This window comes from Trichosurus vulpecula, chromosome 3, assembly GCF_011100635.1.
Source record: "Trichosurus vulpecula isolate mTriVul1 chromosome 3, mTriVul1.pri, whole genome shotgun sequence".
In the NCBI taxonomy this organism is placed as follows: Eukaryota; Metazoa; Chordata; class Mammalia; order Diprotodontia; family Phalangeridae; genus Trichosurus; species Trichosurus vulpecula.
In genome coordinates this window covers 101,274,200-101,290,763 of record NC_050575.1, presented here as the reverse complement: position 1 = coordinate 101,290,763, position 16,564 = coordinate 101,274,200, and the positions used below count along the sequence as shown (strand labels likewise).

At 39.0% G+C, this 16,564-nt stretch overlaps 1 protein-coding gene across 3 annotated transcripts in view; it reads left to right on the top strand.

Moving 5' to 3' along the window:
• The window catches only part of LOC118841921 (transient receptor potential cation channel subfamily C member 4 associated protein), a 79,686-nt gene that overhangs the window by 24,005 nt on the left and 39,117 nt on the right, over positions 1-16,564 (top strand). For all 3 annotated transcript variants that reach the window (XM_036749616.1, XM_036749618.1, XM_036749617.1), the window contains exons 5-7: positions 152-207; positions 1,467-1,595; positions 8,447-8,648. In XM_036749616.1, the coding sequence (XP_036605511.1) occupies positions 152-207; positions 1,467-1,595; positions 8,447-8,648 (387 nt within the window). The remainder of the gene's footprint in view (positions 1-151; positions 208-1,466; positions 1,596-8,446; positions 8,649-16,564) is intronic.

Below are 16,564 nucleotides of genomic sequence, written 5' to 3'. Positions count from 1 at the left end.
TACTTGGCCCCCTTTGGATTTTGAGTTTTGCAGCTGATTAAAAAAGGAAGTTTTATTTTGGTATTATGGTTAACCTCCATCCTTGCCTAGCCTCTTGTTAAAGTGATTCATTCCAGCATTAATAACCAGTTATTATTTTTTTTTCTTTCAGTAAGTGATGATCTGACTAAGGACTGTTTAAGCATCTTGTATAATACGTGTATTTGTGTAAGTATCTCTGCTTTGGGGAACCTGATTTTTGTTTCATTGATAGATTGGCAAGTAGGACTTTTCTGGTGCTTTGGCCCAAATCAACATGTGGTATTTTTGTAAATTAGCCACTTTACATTTTCAGGAGACATCAAAATTCACTGGATTCAGGTGATTAGACAGATATTTCCCATGTCTATCTGTGAAAGTCCATCAGCTTCCATGATCCTGAGTTTTGATCTTTTTCTTCAGAATATTCCTAAGCTTGGGAAGATATTGGGAATGTTATCTCTGGTCCCTAGTTCTTCAAGGATTCCCGTGGTTTTGGTTGATTTTTGAATTGTCTTCCTTACTCTGACAGTAAAGTTCTTAAATGGAAAAACAATGTGAATGCCTTTGCTTCGCCCAAGGAGACTACTAAATGCAAAAGTAATATAATTGAGTTTATTTGCCTGGTTATTATTGCTATTAATACTATTCCTTGATGATACTGTGCATTTATAGAGAATTTTGCAATTTGCAACATGCGTTACCTCATTTGATCCTCACAAAAACCTTGTAAGACAAGCAAGGCTGTAATTATTCACCCCGTTTTTCAGATGAGAAAATAGGGTTAGAAAGGTGAAGTGTCTAATCCAATGTTTTATAACTGAGTGGCAGATCCTGGAGTAGAACCCAGGTCTTAGGAGTACTTTCAGTGCTCTTTTCCTTTTGCCATCCTGTCACCCTATATTGTACTGTCTCTCTTCTTGCTGGCACCCTAAGTGTTTGACATTATAATCCTTAAAGATGTGTACTCTTCATCAATACTCTTGACTTTTGGCTAGTTGCTTAACTTAATCCTATTTCCTAGATTGAAACATATTTTCCATTTGAGAATTCTCATGAACAGAATTTCTTTATTTACACATTTGATTAAATATTCTTAAAAGATTTCAGGTCTCCTTCACACATGGAATTGTTCCTATATCTTGTTTGGAGGAGAACTAAAGAAAAAGTAACAGCATTATGACCCTGATATGAGACTCTGCCTGAAGGTAGCAGTTTTTTATGTTGGAGGTGTTATATCTCATCTCATGGGACTTGAACTTAATCAAGCAGGGAGCATTCTATTCCAGTGTTGAATGATGAGGAAGTATATGTGTGGCATCCTAGCTAAGCTGGCTACTTGTTTGCAACATATTGACCATATATATCTAACAAAAGTATGTTGGCATCACTAACCTTTATCCAAGGTGGCTGTACTTCAGCCAACATTGTTCATTTCCTTTTAACAGACTGATGGAGTTACAAAGCGTCTGGCAGAAAGAAATGACTTTGTCCTCTTCTTGTTTACACTGATGACAAATAGGAAGACATTTTTACAGACAGCAACCCTTATTGAAGACATTCTGGGTGTTAAAAAGGTGAGTTTTGTCTCAAGATTGACCATCTAGTTGGGGTTGATCCTTAGACTACAGTATGATGCTGAGGTCATTTTTTCATGTGTTTATTCATTCAGCATCCATTTATCGAGTACATCCTATGTGCCACACAACGTACTGAGCACCTAGCTTGGCTGGATCAGAGGGAGCTAAGACATGGTCCCTGTTCTCAGGACGCTTGTGCTCTAGCAGAAAGGCTATGCAACACATGCTTTCCTAGGCCAAACAAAACTAGTCAGTCAACATCTGTTAAATGCTTGCTGTGTGCAGATTAGTCTGCTGACCATGACTAGCATGCTTGGAAGCTCTCTGATGTCCTGGGCATGGGGGATTCCTGGTGTGGGAGCTCCCTCCACCAATTTCTGCAACTACGCTAACACATCTCAGGGAGGCACTTGAGCCTTTAAGAGGTTAAGAGATGCAGGACTGTGGGAGCACAGATTTAAAGCTGAAACGGACCTTGGACTCCATCCAAGAACCCAAGACAAAGAGAGGTTGAATGACTCCAAGGTTTGCCAAACTAGTGTGGGTTTGAGGTGGGACTTGAACCCGTCTTCCTGATTCCAGATCTAGCGCCCTTGTTATTTGCTCTCTTAACAGCAGCATAAGAGAGCCACAAAGAGGTGTGTAAGGCCAGAAGAAGGGAAGCTTACTTTTATTTCTTTCATTCATATTGGGTAGTGGGGTGGCACAGGGGTGGAGCACTGGGCCTGGAACCAGGAAGCCTGAGTCCAAATGTGGTCTCACACTTAAGGGGCTGGGTAAGCCCCTTAACCTTTACTTGCCTCAGTTTCCTCAGTTGTAGAATGGGGATAATTATAGCCCTTATCTTGCAGGGTTGTTGTGAGGATCAAATGAGCTGATAGTCACCAAGCATTTAGCACAGTGTCCGATACACAGTAAGCGCCATATAAATGTCATTGTTCTTATTTCATGGAGGAGCTGATGTTGGAGTTAGCATTTGAAAGAAGAGTAGGGTCACACATGCACAGTGTACCAACCAACCGGAACTAGAAGCCGTTCCTCTAATTCAGAGGTCCATCTCCTCTACTCAATCACACAGGCCATACCCCAGATTTCTAGAATTCATGTCCCTCTGATCTTCTACCTTGAAAGGTTCATTTCAGCTTCTACCACCTATGTAATTTCTCCCCCGATGAAAGTGTTCTCTTTCTCCTCAAATCTCCTTAAAGTACATTGCCAGGAACTAGATTTGGAGTTGTAGGCCATCGTGTTCAAGCCTCTCGCTTTCTAAATGAGGAACTGAAGTGTAGAGTGGTTGAGTGATGTGCTTAAGATTTCATAGGAAGGAAGTAGCAGAGTTGGGTTGTGGACCCAGGTCCTCTGATTTTAAATCCAACATGCTTTCTACTGTATCATGCTGCTTCCAAAAATAAAAATTACCTAGGATTACAAAAGGAAAAGATGAGGTATTCCAGGCATAGGGAAACAATGTAAGCAAACGGATAAAGGTGGAAAAGTTCTGAATATATACAAGGGATTGTTTAGAGCTCTTGTAGTGGAGCAGAAAGCAGAGATAAGGCCAGAAAGTCATTCTACCAGCATTTATTAAGTGCCAAGAACTGTGTTGAGTGCTGGGGATAAAAAGAAACACAAAAATAGTCTTGCCTTCAGGGAGCTAACATTCCAGTAAGGGAGAAAAACATGAAAACTAGATACATACAAGTTATATGCAGAGTCGATGGAAGGCAGTAGAAGTCGAGATAGTGGGACGAGGGCACTGGAAAAGGCATCCTGTAGAAGGTGGAATTTAAGTGAGTCTTGAAGGAAACCGGGGCAGCATTGAGAAGGAAGAACATTTCAGGGTATGAAGGAAAACCAGGATAAAGGCACAGATAGGAGATGAAGGTTGAGGAATAGCCAGTAGGCCAATTAGGGTTACATTTTAGAATGTAGGGAGGAAAGTAAAGTGTAAGAAGATTGAAAAAGTAGCCAGGGAACAGGTACTGAAGACCTTTTTTTTTAATTAAATTTTTTTCCCAATTACATGTGAACAACAATTTTTATTGTTCATTTCTTAAAAATTTAAGTCCCAAATTCTCTCTCTCCCTCCCTCTTCTCCCTCCTCCCTGGACAACAGGCAATTTGATATAGATTACACATATGCAGTTGTGCAAAACATTTCCATATTAGTCGTGTTGCAAAAGAAAATACAGATTAAAAAAATAGAATAATAAAGAAAGTTTAAAAAAAGTATGCTTCTCTCAATATTCAGACTCCATTAGTTCTTTCTTTGGAGGCAGTTATCTTTCTTAAGTCCTTCAGAATTGTCTTGGATCGTTTTACTGCTGAGAATAGCTAGGTCATTCATAATTGTGATCATCTTACAATATTGTTGTTACTGTGTATAGTGTTCTCCTGGCTCTGCTTATTTCCCTTTGCTTCAGTTCATGTAAGTCTTCTGAATAACTTTAAGAGCTGACCAGGGGATGTTATATTTGAGGAGGTAATAGGGGAATCATTAGAGTTTGGTCCAATCTCTGCTTAAGAAAAATCACTTTGGTAGCAGGGTGGAGGATGGATTAAAGTAGGAAGAGACCTGAGGAAGTCAAATCAAGTAGAAAAACATTTTAATAGTCTTAGCAAGAGGTGATAAAGGCCTGAACAAGGCTACTAACTGTGTGAACAGAGGGAAAGTATATGAGAATCATTGTGAAGAGAGAAATAGTGAGGTCTGGCAGTGGATTGTGTATGTGGAATTAATGAGAGTGAGGAACAGAGAATAACACTGAAGTTGAGAACCTGAGTGACTGGGGAGATTGTGGTATTGTCAACAATAATAGCAAAGTTTAGAAGAGGAAAGAGTTTGAGGGAGAAGATAATGAGTTCTCTTTTGGACATGTTGCGTTTAAGATGCCTAAGGGGCATCCAGTTCACGATGTGGGACTGTAGCTCATGAGAGAATAGTACTGGATATATAGATATGGGAATCATCTTCAGAGATAGTAATTGAACCAGTGGGAGTCAATGTGATCACCAAATGATACAGTATAAAAAGAAAGGAGAAGTGGGCCCAGAATAGAGCTTTAAAGGGAAACCCACAGTTAGAGGGTGTGACATCAATGAAGATACAACAAAAGAGACTGAAAAAGAGTAGTCAGGTAGGAGGAGAGCCAAGGGAGAACAGAGTCACAAAAACCTGGAGAGGAGAGAGTATCTAGGAGGAAAAGATTATCAATAATGTCAGATGCTGCAGAGAGGTCAAAAAATATCAGAATTGAGAAAAGACCAGTAGATTTGACAATTAAGACATCGTTGGCAACTTTGGGGAAGATATTTGGAGAGAGCAGTTTGAATTAAATGATGAAATTAGAAGCCAGATTGCAGAGGATTAAGAAGAGAATGGAAGGAAGAGAAATAAAGGCACTTAGTGTAGCCAGCTTTGTCAAGGAGTGTAGCTGAGAAAGAGAGAAGACTTGTGGGAAGATAGCTAGTGGGGTTGGTCAGATCAACTGAAGATTTTTAAGGGTGGAGGAAACTTGGACATGTTGTGGGTAGCAGGGAAGAAACCTGTAGAGAGGGGGAGATTGAAGATTAGAGGGAGACTGGGGATGATAGGCAGGACAATTTCCTGGAAAAGGTGAAAGGGGATGGGATCAAAGCTGCATTTAGGTGGGTTGGCCTTGCAAAATGAGATCCTGGACAAGTCACTTAACCCTAGTTGCCTCACAACTCCCCCCCCCCCACCAAAACCAAAAACAAATGAAGAAAAAATAAAGAAGGACCACCACCTTTTCAGTTGATAGAGGAAGTGAAGGGGGAAATAGGGAACATATGAGTGATGCAAGATGAGGGGAGGAGGTGCTCTGGCTGAATGGACAAAGGGCAGGGGATTCAAGAGTAGAGGATAGTGTAGAGTTGAACTGGTTCATCAAGGGGTCAAGACAGGGAAGGAGGGATTGTGTAGTCAAGATCTGAGAGGTAGGAGGAATGAAAGTCACAGTGAAGAAGAGTGGCGCTATGGATCATAAGGCTTAGGGAAAGATGAAATGATAAAAAGCTTCAGTCAGGTAAGGAATTTGAGAGTTCATGAATGTGAAGGCATACGTAGAACCTATCCTGGATTACATGCCATCTTGGGCGGGGAGGAGAGGGAGGGGAAGAAAATTTGGAACTCAAAAACTTGTGGAACTGAGTGTTGTAAACTAAAAATAAAAAATAAAAAAAAGAATAATAACTATCCATAGGATTTGATTCTGACATTGAGGAATATCAGCACCTCCCACAGTAATCAAAAGTGCTACTTAGAGACTATATTTGCAAATCATAATTCTGTCTAATCCTTACAAAAATCCTGTGAGGTGGGTGTTACGAATATCCACATCTTACAGATGAGAGAGCTGTGGCTCCAAGAGGTTCAAAGATTGACCACACACATAATAAGTGTCAGAAGGAGGATTTAAAATTGCTTTACAGTGTCTTGTGTACCGTCTACTAAGGTGTAGATTTGGATTAGCTGAAGGAAGTGACTAACATCATTAAATAATGTATAGATTGGTCATTCGCATTAATAAAAATTTTTAAAACTCCTTCAAAAAAAAAGTATTTTAAATTCACCTAGGAATGATTGAGAATTGATTCATGGTATCTAAACCCATGAGAGACTACTTCATAAATCAGGATGCCAGTTTACTATGGTAGATTTGCCTTTCTAGTAACCCAGATGCCTCTTAGAGTGGTTTACTTCTACATGGCTTAATCACATCCATTTTATATTGCTTCTTAGCTCCAGATTCATAGGGGACCATTTTCTGACTCTTTACAAATTCTGTGCATACCTCTTGATATGGGGCCCATGGCCTCCTGTCCATGACATCTTCAATTAACAGATTTCCTCTTATTAGTATTGAGGTACACAGAAGGAGCCTTCTAGGGAATATATGGGTAGGTTATGGTTATTATTTGATGATAAGAGATCTGTGTGCTCTCCTTTCCTAGTCCCCTTTACCCCCAGTTTGCCTGTTTTTCAATCAGGCTCCCATTTCATTGTCCCTGCTGAATTCTCTCTAGGCCTGGTCCTTTGTTCTGGTGTGATGAAGCACAAATGGCTAATTGTCTTGTCCCAAGCTCCATATGAGTGCAGTGTGTGTGTGTGTGTGTGTGTGTGTGTGTGTGCGTGTGCGCGCGCACGCATGTGTGTGTGTGTGTGTGTGTGTGTACACTCGCCCTTTTACAAAGGGCCCCAGGCCAGTCCATTGTACCTTTAATGAAAGGGTTTTATTCTTCTTTACCAGTTATTTTTTCCAGCTTATGAAAAGGGAGGAGCAGACAAAATGGGGGGGAGGACCTAAAGTGGGGCATCTGTGGTGTGGTAGGAAGCACTGGCTAGGGAATCAGAAGATTTGGGTTCTTGTGTACCTCTGTCACTCGTTATGTAAAAGTAATTTCTCTTTACTTCTTTGCCTTGGTTTCCCCATTCACAAAATGAGAGGATTGTCCTAAAACCATTCTAGTGCTAATGTTCTGTGATTTTTTTAACAAAGGTACTTCAGAGTCCTCTTATGTTCTTTGGCACCTGAGCAAGGAGGGAAAGGATCATGCTAAAACCTTAGTCTCAAGTGACTGGCTGAGGCACTCACTATTCCTTCATCAACCCTCATCTGTATTGAAAGCCTGCCTTGTTCAGGAAGGCTTTTTCTCCCCTCCAGGAGGCATCTTTATTCTCCCAGAGTTTGGAGGTTCCTGTTGCAACAAGCTAAGTCTACTAGTAGGTACACTGTGCTAGAACCTACACTGTTTGATTTTTTTCCCTTAAAAAAATGAAAACATTTAAAAGGTGATTTGGATTTTTTTTCCCCTACCAGTTTTCCTTTCCAGTCCTCTCACCTTGTACAAAAAATAGCAAGAAACAATCCTTCTCCCTTCTTGGCAGGAAGAGCCTGGCTTTCAGCTTTGTCTGATGTCAGTCTCTCATGTCAAGATCTCTTGCCGTAGACCATGTTTTCAGGGACAGCTAAATTTGAATGAGGTAAATAAGTCCTTTTAGTTAGTTATTTATATTGTAAAAAACACAACTTTAGTTTTTTCTCCTTAAAACATTTTTTGACTTTTAAAAGGTGATTCGGACTTTTTTTTTCCCCATATTGATCTTTCTTCTCATTCCTCTATAGCCCCATTATTTTCCTGCTCATCATCCTCAACATATCCCAGAGGCTGAAAATTCAGATTAGAACTTAACAGCCAATGGCCAAGGATACACAACATTCCTCTTCTCATTATCTGAGATTGTTTTCTTCCTTTTCCTCTACCTTCTTTTCCTAAGGCGAGGAAATAAAAATTAAAGGTGAAATGCCAGCTTTTTAAGCCCAAGTGCCACACAGAAAGAATCTGGCCTGTGGCTCAGTGACGTTTCAAATGTAGGCTATAGAGAGGGCCTCTGGTTGAAAGGTGCTGGCATACAATGCAGAAATTTATTTTGCTTGACTATATGTATTTTGATTTTCTTGTCTTATCAATGGGGGGGGAAGAGAAAATGGGAGGGAGAAAAGGTGGATCTTTGTTAGAAAAAAAATTTTTTTAATTAAAAAAAGTTACTGGCAAAGACATTTCTTACTGGGAAGTGGGCCATGGCCAGGAGCTGCTGAATATATGTAGCTATCAGCATGCCCCTTTCCTTACACAGTAGAAGCAAGATTGTTCTGTCACTACTTCCCCTAATACTTATTTCCCTATTAGTCAGAATTTCTCCTCCCAAGTCAGTGACTGTTTGGCAGAAAGGAAGAGACTATCCCTTTACCCTAAAAAAATCAGTTTTCTGGTTTGCTCTGTGAAGTAAGAGTATATAGAAAAAACTTCTTTTGTGTTTTTTGCAGGAGATGATCCGGTTAGAAGACATCCCCAACCTTGCTACTTTAGTTTCCAGTTTTGATCAGCAGCAGCTTGCTAACTTCTGCAGGATTCTGGCTGTCACAATATCAGAGCTTGACACTGGAAGTGATGACAAGCATACACTTCTTGCCAAAAATGCCCAGCAAAAGAAAAACCTGGGTCCTACTCGTGCTGAGATCAACCAAGGTTAGTGGCCTGGCTCTCAGACCATGAGGCTTTAACTCACCCTGAGACATCCTGTTCTCAAAATGTTTCTCAAGTTTCAGAAGAGGGTCTCACGTTTTCCTTTTGACATTCATCTGTATTAAAAGCCTACTTTGTTTGGTAAGACTTTTCCTCCCTTCCAGGAGGCATTTTAATTTTCCCTGTACTAGTAGGTACACTGTACACTACATTTATTGATTTTTTTACCTTAAAAAAATTAAAACTTTTAAAAAGTGATTTGAATTTTTTCCCCTGTCAGTTTTCCTTTCATATCCCATAACTGGGAGCTTTTGTAAGATTATCAGTTAAAAAATATAGCAGAGATAGGGAAGAGAAGTAAATTTTTGTTTTTATTACTATCTGTGACACACACTTTCGTTACTAAGTGCTGATTTAGTTCATTTAATTCAAACATTTATTAGGCATCTACTATGTTCAAAAGACTGTTAAGTGCTGGTCATACTAAGAAATGACTGAAATAATATTTCCTCTCAAAGGAATTTACATTCTATTGGGGTATAAAACATGTAGACAGTTCCTTAAGTAAATTGAAGAGGGAGAGATCAAGGAGGTAGCACCTAAGCTGGCTAAGGTCTGAAGCAAGATAAGGGTTTTGAGGAGGGAGTATATTCTAGGCTTGTGGGGAGGTGGGAGAAGTCAGGCAGGGACAGTTTGTGCAAATAGATGGAGGCAGGAAATGGATTGTTCTGGAAATAGTAACCTCATTTAGCTAAATTATAGATGCAGAGTGCCTGAGAGGGAGGGCATAAGGAGAAATAGAGCTGGAAAGGTAGGTTGGATCCAAACTCTGGATGGCCTTAAATACTGGGCCAGGAAGCTCAGATCTTATTCTAGAGGCATTGGATCCACTTTTTGAGTTTTTTAGAGGATTACTAAGTTGTTTAGATTTGTGCCTTAATAAACAGGTTTTGAGATCTTTCAGAAAACCATTAAAATGGAAACAGGAAGCTGTTACAGTTCAGGTGAGAAGTGATAAATTTCTCTAAGAGTGGAGAGAAAGGAATAAATACAAAAGATGTTGTGGAAATAGAATTCACAGGACTTATTAATTGCACATTCAAATGTGAGGGTGATGAATAACAGAGTTTAGTATAATACAGATGTTTCAAGCTTAGATGATTGGGAAAATGTGGTGGTTCTCCTAGAAATAGGCATGTTTGGAAGAGGAGCAGAATTGCGAGGAAAAGTGATGAATTCCATTTTGAATTGGAGATGCTGATCAGACATCCATATGGGGATGTCTGGCAGATAGTTGAAAATATAGAAGTAGGGTTCAGGAGACATATGTATATGTACATACACAATCATATGTTTCTATGTATGTGTGTGTGTATACACACGTGTATACATATATATATTTCACATATATGTATATATACATGCATGTGTACATATATTTGCGTATGTGTGTGTATTTATTACATACACACACTTTTAAGTCATCTGCATTCAATTATCAACCGATGGGAACTATTGAAATCACCAAAGAGGAGAAGATCTATAGAGAAGAGAGATAAAGACAGAACATTGGGGATAAACAAGGATCAAGACTAACTTTAGGATTGTATTTGTTAGAAGAGAGGACTATACTGATAATTTTCAAATCTGCGTTTCCTGCCCAAAACTCTCTGCTCACTCCCAGTCTCATATCTCTAAACTGCTTTTCAGACATCTCTGGGTGTCCAGTAGACAGCTTAAGCTCAGTATCCCCAAACAGAACTCATTCTCTTCCTTCCTAAATCCTCCCCACCTCCTATCTTTCCTGTTACCATAGGGGGCATCGCTATCCTCCTAGTTCCTCAGGCTCAAAATTTAGGAATCATCCTGGACTCACCTTCCACGTTCAAGGTATTGCCAAGGCCTGACAGTTTTGCCTTTGTAACCTCTCTGGTATATGCCCCCTTCTCTCCTCTGAGACTGCTACCACTCTGGTAGGCTCTCATTGCCTCACAGCAGATTATTGTTCAGTAGCCTTCTGGTGAGTCTGCCTTCCTCGAGTCTTTCCTCACTCTAATCCATTCTCCCTTCAGCCACTGAAGTGATTCTCCTGAAGTGCAGGTCTCATGGTGTCACTGTTCCACTCAGTAAAGGTCCCTAATGCCTCTTTGTTTGGCATTCAAAATCCTTTATAACCTAGTCCTCTCCAACATGTCTTCTTATACCTTACTCCCTGTCATATACTCTTCAATCCAATGATACTGACCTCCTGGCTGTTCCCAAACAAGATACTCCATCTCTGGTTTTTGGGCATTCTCTGGCTGCCCCCCATGCCTGGAACACTCTCCTCCTCTGCTTTATTTCCTCACTTCCCTTGCTTACTGACCTCCTTTAAGTCCCAACTAAAATCCCTTGTTTTACTAGAAGCCTTCCCTAACCCCCTCTTAATTCTAGCTTTCCCTATGTTAATTTTTTCCTGTTTATACATATATAGGTTGCTTAGGGCAGCTGGGTGGCACAGTGGATAGAGTCCCAGGCCTGGAGTCAGGAAAACTCACCTTCCTGAGTTCACATCTGGCCTCAGACACTTACTAGCTCTGTGACCTTGGGCAAGTCATTTAACCCTGTTTGCCTCAGTTTCCTCATCTGTAAAATGAACTGGAGAAGGAAATGGCAAAGCACTCCAGTATCTCTGCCAAGAAAACCCCAAATGGGGTCTTGAAGAGTCAGACATGACTGACAAATGACTCCACAACGACAACATAGCTTGTTTTCTATATATTTGTTTGTATGTTGTCTCCCCTCTTAGATTGTAAGCTCCTTGAGGGAAGAAACTGTCTTTTGCTTCTTTTTCTATCTCCAGTCCTTAGTAGGCACTTGATAAACGTTTTTTGATTAATTTGGTTCTGTTTGGGTGTTATTAGGAAAAGCAAAAAAAAGTGATTGTTTAGGGAAAAAAAGACATTTTGATCAGAGATGTAAATTTCAGAATAGAGGCTGAACCATTTTGGGTAGTGTAAGTAAGATTTGACCCTGAGTGTGGCCTCGTGGGGCATGTGGGTTAAGGAGGTTGATGAATGGAGAGGCTAGGGTTTTTGAGGGAACATAATATGAATTTTTTAATGTAGTATTTATTTTAAACATTCTTTTTTATCTTTCAGATTTTGAATTCCTAATTCTCTCCTTCCAGCCCCTTCTCCACTCATTGAGAAAGCAAGCAATATGACATTAGTTATACATGTGAAAACATACAAAGTATATTTCCATATTAGCTGTGTCACACAAAGCAAGAAAAATAAAATGAAAAAATTATAGTTCAATTTGTACTCAGAGTTCCTCAGTTTTCTTTCTGGAGGCGGGTAGCATTTTTCATCATCGTCCTTCAGAATTGCCTTGGATCATTGTGTTGATCAGAGTAGCTAAGTCTTTCACAGATATCATGTGAATATTGAAGCCTCTGAGAATGTGATTGAGATGGACAGGAAGATTGAGCCAGGTACTGAATTCCTTGAGAAAGAAAAGGAATGGCCTGAGAACCAATAGATAGCAACAACAAGGTAAGATAAATGGAGGGAGAGAACCTCAAAGAAAGAGAGATTTCGTTATTGCTTTTGCTTCTGCAGTGTCTACTGGCTTGTTGTTGGCTTAGTGGCTTGCTTTGTTAACTCCGTTTAGGTTTTTGATAAAGGATTTTTTCTTCTCCATGCCCAAGTTTTGGCATTATAATTACTCAGAATTTGGTTTCAGTTTTTTGTTCTTTCTGTTTACATTGCTGTCTGTCATTGTATATATTGCATTCCTTTGTTGCTTCATTCTCTATCAATTTATATACAGTTTTCCGTGTTTCTCTGAATACTTCACATTCATCTTTTCTTAAGGCACAATAACATTCCATTACTTACCACAATTTGTTTAGCCATTCTCCAGGCAATGAGCACCTACCTCCTTTGTTTCAGATTTTTGCGACGACGAAAACTGTTGCAATGAATGTTTTGGTGTACGTAGGATTCTTCTTTCTGTCTTTTATCTCTTTGGAGTCTATGCTTAACAGTGGGATATCTGGATTTAAAAAGTATAGATGTGGGGCAGCTAGGTGGGACAGTGAGTAGAGCACTGGCCCTGGAGTCAGGAGGACCTGAGTTCAAATGTGACCCCAGATACTTGACACACTCACTAGCTGTGTGACCTTGGGCAAGTCACTTAACCCCAATTGCCCTCTGCTCCCCTGCAAAAAATAGAAATAAAAATAAAAAAGTTGCGTTGGTAAATAAAAATTTTTTTTTAAAAAGTATAGGTGTTAATTCCTTTCTAGTATACTTAAATATTCATTGCAGAATGTTTGGACCAGTTTTTCAGTTTTACCAACGGTGTATTTTAGTGTACCTATCTTCCTACAGCTCAGTCATTGTTAACTGTTTCCCTTTTTTGTCGTTTTTGCCAATTTGTTGGGTGTGAATTGAAACTCCGTAGTTGTTTTGGTTTGTATTTTTCTTGTTAGTGATTTACAACCATCTTTCATATCATTCATTGTTAATAATATGCAGTTCATATTCTTGTTATTATTTTGAGAGGTGCAGTGTAGTTCAATGGACTTTAGAATCAGAGGACTTCAATTCAAGCTGTTTCCTTGTCACTACCTCTGTGACCTTGATAAATCACTTCACCTCTTTGGGCCTCAGTTTCCTCATCTATAAAATGAGGGGGTTGGACAAGACACTGAGATCCTTTCCAGTTTTAAATCTATAATCCTAAATGTTCACATCCTTTGTTTTACATATTTGTGTCAATTCTTTCAATATCTTGGATATCAGATCTTTATTGAAGATATTTGATGGAAAAGTTGTGGGTTTTTTTTTGTACTCAACAGTTTCCCTTATTCTGTTCATGCAAAGACTTTTTAATTTCTTATAGTTCGTATTATCTCTTTTTTCTTTTTTGACTGCTTCCATCCCATGTTTGGTTGAGAATTCTTCCCTAAGCATGGAAAAATGTAATTGTCAGATCTATGGATAAGGGAAGAGTTTATGACCAAATAAGAGATAGAGAGGATCATGAGAAGTAAAATGGATAGTTTTGATTACATGAAATAAAGGGTTTGCACAAACAAAACTAATACAGCCAAAATTAGAAGGAAAGTAGGAAACTGGGAAAAAACTTGCAGCAAGTTTCTCTGATAAAGGCCTCATTTTTCAACATATAGGGAACTCAGCCAAATTTATAAAAATATGAGCCATTTCCCAATTAATGGTCTAAGTATATGAATAGGCCATTTTCAGAAGAAAAAATCAAAGCTGTTAGTGAAAAAAATGCTCAAAATCACTATTGGTTATAGAAATGCAAATTAAAACAACTCTGAGATGTCATCATCTCATACCTATTGGATTGGCTAATATGACAGAAAAGGAAAATGACAAATACTGGAGCAGATATGAAAAAATTGGGATGCTGATGTACTGTTGGTGGAGTTGTGAACAGTTCAACTACTCTGAAGATCAATTTGGAATTACACCCATAGGGCTATAAAATTGTGCATACCCTTTGACCCAGCAATACCACTACTGGGTCTCTATCCCAAAGAGGTCAAAGAAAAAGGAAAAGGACATATATGTAAAACAATATTTATAGCAGCTCTTTTTGTGGCGGCAAAGAATTGGGAATTGAGGGGATGCCTATCAGTTGGGGGATTGCTGAACAAGTCGTGGCATATGATTATGATGGAATACTATTGAACTAAAAGAAATGACGTGGGATGGTTTCAGAAAAACCTGGGAAGGCATATATGAACTGATGTGAAGTGAAGTGAGCAGAACTAGGAGATCATCATACACAGTAACAGCAATATTGTAAGGATGATCAGCTGTGAAAGACTTAGCTATTCTGATCAAGACAGTGATCCAAGACAATTCCGAAGGACCCATAAAAAAGAGAGAGAACGGATGGATCCTGAGTACAGATTGAAAGATAATTTTTTTACTTTATTTTTTGTGTGTGTGTGAGTATGTGTGTTTTCCTCTGCAACATGATTAATATGGAAGTATATTTTTCATGATTTCACATGTATAATAGATCTATTGATTGCCTTCTCAGTGGGTGGGGAGGTGTAAGAGAATTTGGAACTCATAATTTTAAAAAATGAATCTTAAAATCTTTTTATACATAACTGGCAAGTAGTTAATGAAATAAATAAAAAATATATTTTAAAAAAATTTTTTGCTAACCATAGTCAGGAAAGATACTTTTCATATTTAAGGCAAATATCCATTTGAAACTTGTGGTACATGGGATGCTGTTCTAAGCCTCTTTTTCTTCAGTTACTTTCCAGTTTTTTTAGCTGTTCTTGGCAAATAGGAAGATTCCCCAAGGAGATAATGTTCTCAGATTTATTGAAAACTGGATTATTGAACTTAATTTTTTCTGATTTTTGCTTATCTAGTCTGTCCTCCTGGTCTACTTTTCTATTTTTATAATTTTGACAATTACTGCTTTAAAGTATAAGTTGAGGTCTGGGAATGATATTTTTTGTTCCTCCTTCATTTCTATTTTTTTCATTATTTCCCTTAAGATTCTAATTCTTTTGTTCTTCTAAATGAATTTTGCTATATTGGTAGTTTTGTATAGCACTAAATCTTTAAATTAGATGTCATTTTCATTACCTTGATATGGCCAATCACTAGCAACGAATATATTCCTCTAATTTATTCTTCATTTCTTTAAAGGAGTGTTTTGTAATTGTAGTTAGGGTGGTTGAGTATTGTAAGCATAGCAGCAGCTGAATTTGTTTTAAGTTTTAATGTGATAAATTAGTTTAGTTTAATTTACCCACTACATTTGATGGCTGCAGAGAGAGGGTCTGGAAGTAGCTATGGACAGCAAGAAGTCTGCTCACTCCTTTCCCTGTCTTAGTCTGTCAGAGACCTCTTACAAGAGAGTCAGAAGCCACCTTCACTGGAGAGCAGTGGCCAGGAATGAGGTGTCTTCAAGAGAACCAGATTTCTGTGAGCCTAAGAATATGGAGAGTGAGAGGAAGAGATCCAGGTTGAAGGGGAGTTTGTTAATGATAAAGCAGGGATTTCTGAGGATATAGTGAAGGGATAGGGAAGAAGGATAGAGATTTGAGAAGGTGAAGTCTCTGAACTGGACAGGAAAGAGAAAGCAGTGGCAAGGAGTAAGAGAAAGGGGTTTTTCCTTTGGCAGATTGCAGCCCTGAACCACAGGTATTAAAGGAGCAAGAAGTAGGTATTCGCTAGTTATATTACAGAGAGGAAAAGCAGCTGTTTGGAGTATTCAATTCAGAGTTCAAAGGGATCGCCAAAGCCATCTTGTCCAACCCATACCTGAAAAAGAATCACCATTATAGTATTACCAACAAGCAATTATTCATCTCTACTCAAATACTTCCTTTTAGGGGCGGCCTACTACCTCCCAAATAGCCAGTTTCACTTTTGGACATGTTTAATAACCTCGGGACTTGAGAGATGTATTCCCTTCCACAGAGCCAAAATCTGCTTCATTGTAACTTCTACCCAGTGCTCCTACTTCAGCCCTTTGGCACCAAGCAGAACAAATCCCTCTTCCACGTAATACCCCCACTTCAAACACTTGAAAAGAGCTATCGTCTCTACCCTTAGTATTCCAGTTTAAATATCCCCAGTTTCTTCAATAGATATTCATACAGTGTGATCTTTAGACCCTTTACCATGCTGATCACCTTCCTCCAGAGACTCTCTTACCTTGTTGTTCAGTTGTGCCAAACTCTTCGTGACCCCGTGGACCCTACTGACCATGGGGTTTTCTTAGCAAATATACTGCAGTGGTTGTTCACCATTTCCTTCTCTACTGGATTAAAGCAAACAGAAGTTTAGTGACTTGTCCAGGATCACACAACTATAAGTGTCTGAGGCTGGATTTGAACTCACATCTTCCTGTTTCTAGGCCCAGTG